This window comes from Buceros rhinoceros, unplaced genomic scaffold (assembly GCF_000710305.1).
Source record: "Buceros rhinoceros silvestris isolate BGI_N320 unplaced genomic scaffold, ASM71030v1 scaffold45542, whole genome shotgun sequence".
Classification (NCBI taxonomy): domain Eukaryota; kingdom Metazoa; phylum Chordata; class Aves; order Bucerotiformes; family Bucerotidae; genus Buceros; species Buceros rhinoceros.
Genome location: NW_010399139.1, coordinates 1 through 4,336, shown reverse-complemented (window position 1 = coordinate 4,336; position 4,336 = coordinate 1). Strand labels below are relative to the sequence as shown.

The 4,336-nt window shown below is 45.6% G+C and overlaps 1 protein-coding gene across 1 annotated transcript; it reads right to left on the bottom strand.

Annotated features, from left to right (window-relative positions):
- Positions 1 to 725: 725 nt before the first annotated feature.
- UTP11L (UTP11-like, U3 small nucleolar ribonucleoprotein (yeast)) lies at positions 726 to 4,008 on the bottom strand (the record flags this gene model as incomplete). The annotated part of the gene is made up of 6 exons (XM_010131344.1): positions 726 to 809; positions 1,379 to 1,489; positions 2,520 to 2,650; positions 2,909 to 3,002; positions 3,677 to 3,790; positions 3,906 to 4,008. Coding segments are annotated over 6 exons (637 nt in total), but the record flags the coding sequence as incomplete, so codon positions are not given.
- Between the last annotated feature and the right edge of the window lie 328 nt (positions 4,009 to 4,336).

The following is a 4,336-nucleotide window of genomic DNA, read 5'->3' as shown; positions in this document are numbered from 1 at the left end:
CAGCACAAGGGAGCGAGATAAGAACAGGAATGTTGACGCCCAGGCACTCCACGACATGCCTGAACTGCTCCAGGACACTCCAGGGTGTCTCCATTATTCTCAGCTGAACCCCCTTCCAACCACCAACGCTGCAACAAGCATCATCTGCACAACGGCGACAGCCTTTGTCTCGCAGCTGGCTCGTGCTGTCTCCTACACCTGAATTTCAGCATTGCCCCTGCTCACCCTCTCAGCAGTGCCTCTCGCCTCTCGCATTTTCAAGTAAAATAGTTTGTTCAGATAAAGCAGAATGGGGAAAACTCAGCTTTAACCTGCTTGAAAAGGCAGCTAGAAAAGCCGACCTGAAATCTCTTGTGGTTTTGTCCATGTCACAGTCACTGGCCAGAGCCACGTGTCACCCCCCAGCGCACTGTGTGCTGTGTGCAATCCCCTCCTTGCCTCGTCACGCTGACCTTGACTGCTCAAGGATTGTTTATGGTGCATATGATCAGGACATTCTGGCAGCTCTTGTGGCTTCCCACTGTAAACACCAAGAGAACAAACTCTCTGCTTTATTAATCAATTAATTAGGTACAATATATTTATGGCTACTGCAGGCCCACAGTAATTTGTTGTAACAAAGCGCTGGGAGGCTGCAGTGACAATCGGCTGTGGTGCTCCAGTCCCCAGGAGGAGGATCCTCTTCCTTTCCAAGCACAGACAGTAACAATTGCTTAATGGAATAGTTAACGTTTCCGCTGAAACTTGAATTTATAAATAGCCGGACCATTGGTTGTCTCTTTCTTCACCTTCACTTTATGAGTTTTATCCTGGAAAAAAGAACAAGGAAAAAATATTTGCTGGCATGTAAGAAGAAAAAACCCCACCCTCACGTAATTAAGAAAGTCCCTGCCTGGGGCTGAGACCACTTCCACTGTCTGAGTGGGAATTGCATGTCCTGCCGTTAGGTGATCAGGCACAATCTGTGTCGTTCACAAGCACCAATGATGGGCGAGTACCAGTGAGATGAACAATTTTTTGGTCATTGGGATTTTTACAACCTTCTCGTAACCTACCGAAATGGCTCCTTGCCGCTGCTACTTGGAAGCATTAATTGAGAACCTGAGCAGCAGCAACAGCATTTTAGAGGAGCCTCGTGAGCGCCATTTCCAAGCGGAGTCTCTGCCTGTGCTGACACAGTGAGAGCTGGACTGGTGGAAGTGATCTACCAGCCACAGCACAACTGGAACGCTTCACCTCCCCACTCCTTCCATACTGGAAAAGGATCACTTATTTTTAGGAGCTGTGGAAGAGCTGGTATAAAATCGGAGTGAAGAAACGCACGCACACAGAACTAGACCTGATGACCTTAACAAAGAACCAGAACCAAATCCCTCACCAGAAGGTCTTTACGTGTCTGGATTTTCTGAGCAACAACAAACATGGCCTTTTCTCTTTCAATGCGTTGCTTCAGGAGGTCATACTGATTCTTCCTTTGCTGGGCTAATTTCTGGAGAACAGAAGAAGCATTTTTAAGTCAGAGAGAGGAACGGGACATGGTGGTCTGTAACTGACCTGTTCTGAAGCACTTGGACCTCACAAGCATTTTTTTACATTTTTAAATCATAATCATTTTAATGAATTCTGCTTCAATTCCATGGCTGGATTCCAGAGAACAGTTTTAACATCTTGGTTCTCATGCTAGAGGTTTTCTAGTTAGGACTTAATTCTTTGTCCTGGTTTTAATCTCCTAAATCCAAACATAAAACTCAAAACCCCTTCTAACCTAGTTTAGATGCTGCGTAACCTGGCTCGGTAAGGGGCTGGAATTTTAATTTTTCTAAATCCTCTGAATTTCAATGTTGAGTACAAGACAACATTTAACTCCCTAACGAAACCCCAAATTATTTGGGGCGGGGGGAAGACTAGAGACCAATTCCTGAAGCATTTAGAAATTGCACAGAGGCCTCCCAAAATGCAACTTCTTTGGTCATGTTTACCTACTAGGAGCGGGTGGCTTTCGCAGCACAAAAATGGTATTACTGCATGTGTGATTAACTAATTAAATCAGGGAGAACATATCCCAACATGCTTAAAATATGACTCAGACATTTAGAGGAGAAAACCTGTCAGTCTACAGAGCTTGTCCAGCTGCTTTCCTGACAAGCCAAACTGAGAAAGCTGGCACGAACAAAGGGACCACAGGGTGTTTGTTATCTCACATCTGATTCAGAAAACAACAGGTTACAAATTTACCAATTAAACAACTACATTTTTACCTTAGACATGGCAACCCAAGCTTATAGAACTGCCCACTAGATCTAAACTAACTAAGGGGTATTTACAACATCAAAGCTGAGGACAGAGTGCTGTGATATTAAAACATCAGAATCGAAGTTGATTGTGTGAACCGTCACCTTGAAGGATCATGAAACACTTTAAATTAGGAAAGCCAGGAAGGGAGACTATTGCTTAAACACCTTTGAGCAGAAGAGGGCGGAGACAAATCCTGAATCTCAAGCCACAAATAGCGTCAGCACCTTTAAGTGGGCAGGATCAGTAGCTCCCTTCAGCGCCGCCTTCTGCAGCGTTGCAACGGTCGGTCGGTTGTACACTCTATCGACAAGCTCTGGAACAGTATCCAGGTGAGTTGCAATATCAAACTCCTGAACTATAAATAAAAAGAGATTTAGGAATAAGCTCACATGGACGTCTTGGACTAATGCTTGGCAAGCTTCCGAACACGGAGCTTAAGCAGTCAGCAACACGGCACCTGCAGAACTGAGGTCTGCTCTAGCAATAAGAGATTCCTAGAGCGCCTGAATTGACATCTTTTTTTAATAGTAACAGCATAAAGAAAACACCATACTCTTTAAAGCAGCCTGCAACAAAACACCCCAGAATAAGTCTTCTTCTATGGAGGCCTTGCCTTCTCTCCGGGTATCCAGGAAGAACACGTGCTTGTTGGGACTCTTCCCCTCCGCGTCCAGCAGATGGAGCTCGGACTTCAGCCGCTCGATTTTCTGCGAAAAGAAGTTCCTCCGCTCGGACACACGCCCCCAGCCCGGTCAGGGCGGCCTCCCAGAAGAGGGCCTGTTTGCTTCTGAAGTGTCTGAGCAATTCCCTCCTTTTTAATCTTTGAAAAGACATCTGGTCTATAGTTATGTCACGTCTTCATACCCATTTTGAGTAGAAGTTGACGGTGATTTCCTGTATCACCCAGCCACATATGCACAAACCCATTTTCAAAACAGAAGTTATCTGTGGGCAGAGGAAGCAGGAAGGGTTACCAGGAAATCACTACCGAAAGCGTGAAGAAAAATTCAAAGCTAAGCTTCTTTAAATTTTTTTCTGCAGTGATGGTGTGCGGATCAACATCGGAGCGTAAAACATTTTCAGAAGTGGGTCATATTTCGTTGATTGCCTGCCCACCATATTCACACAGCCCACTGCGTAAACAATTCTTTATGAGAATCAAGAGTACGTGTTTAATTCTGAAATCTACCTAGAAAGTGCAGAGTATCATTTTTATTACTCAGTAACCCTCTAAGTTCTACAGGCAGAGCTCCACTGACATTTCCAGTGTTACACAAATCAGATTTCACTCAACGCAAACACGACAGCCAACAACAACAAAAAAGCACAACACAAAGAACAATTCTGAGCAAACTGAAGAACACAACAGTGAAAGCATTACCTTGGCTTCTGCCACTCTTTTCATTTCCACATATTTAATATCCTGCGTCTTCATCAGTTTCACCTGTTCAGGCGTCACTTCATCCTTTGGCTGCTTTACTACATGAACTCCATCCTGCAAGCAGACGGAACATGGCACTTACAGACAGGCAGCGTTCTGCTACAGCGCATGATGGATTTACCTGAAGCCGCAGCACGTAACCCTGCTCGGAGACAATTGAGATTCTCACCTGGAGCCCTGCACGTATCATCTTAAAGTAGAACTCATCCGGATTCTTGTCCAGAGCTTTCTTTTGAAGTGCTCTGAGGGCATTCTGTTTCTTGTGATAGTCACTGGGAAAAAAAAAACAAAACAGAAGAAGTTGTTCAGCAGTTTCTCCAAGTTCACACTCCCTGATGAGATTCCGAGTCCTTCAAAGTGATGCTCAGAGCTTGGAGACAGCAGACCAGGCTCCACGTGTGGAGCTGGACACCACAACCGACTTTAGCATTACAGCTTATTCCTTGACCAGCTGGAAACGAAGGGTCCCACAGCGTTAGGGGAGTGACGGACACACGTTTGCCACGTGAACGGGAAAGAGATCTGGAGATCTGGGACGATCACTGGCTCCTCACACCCCCGCCGCCACCCGCACCTCGCGGTGCTAAAACGACTCCGGCC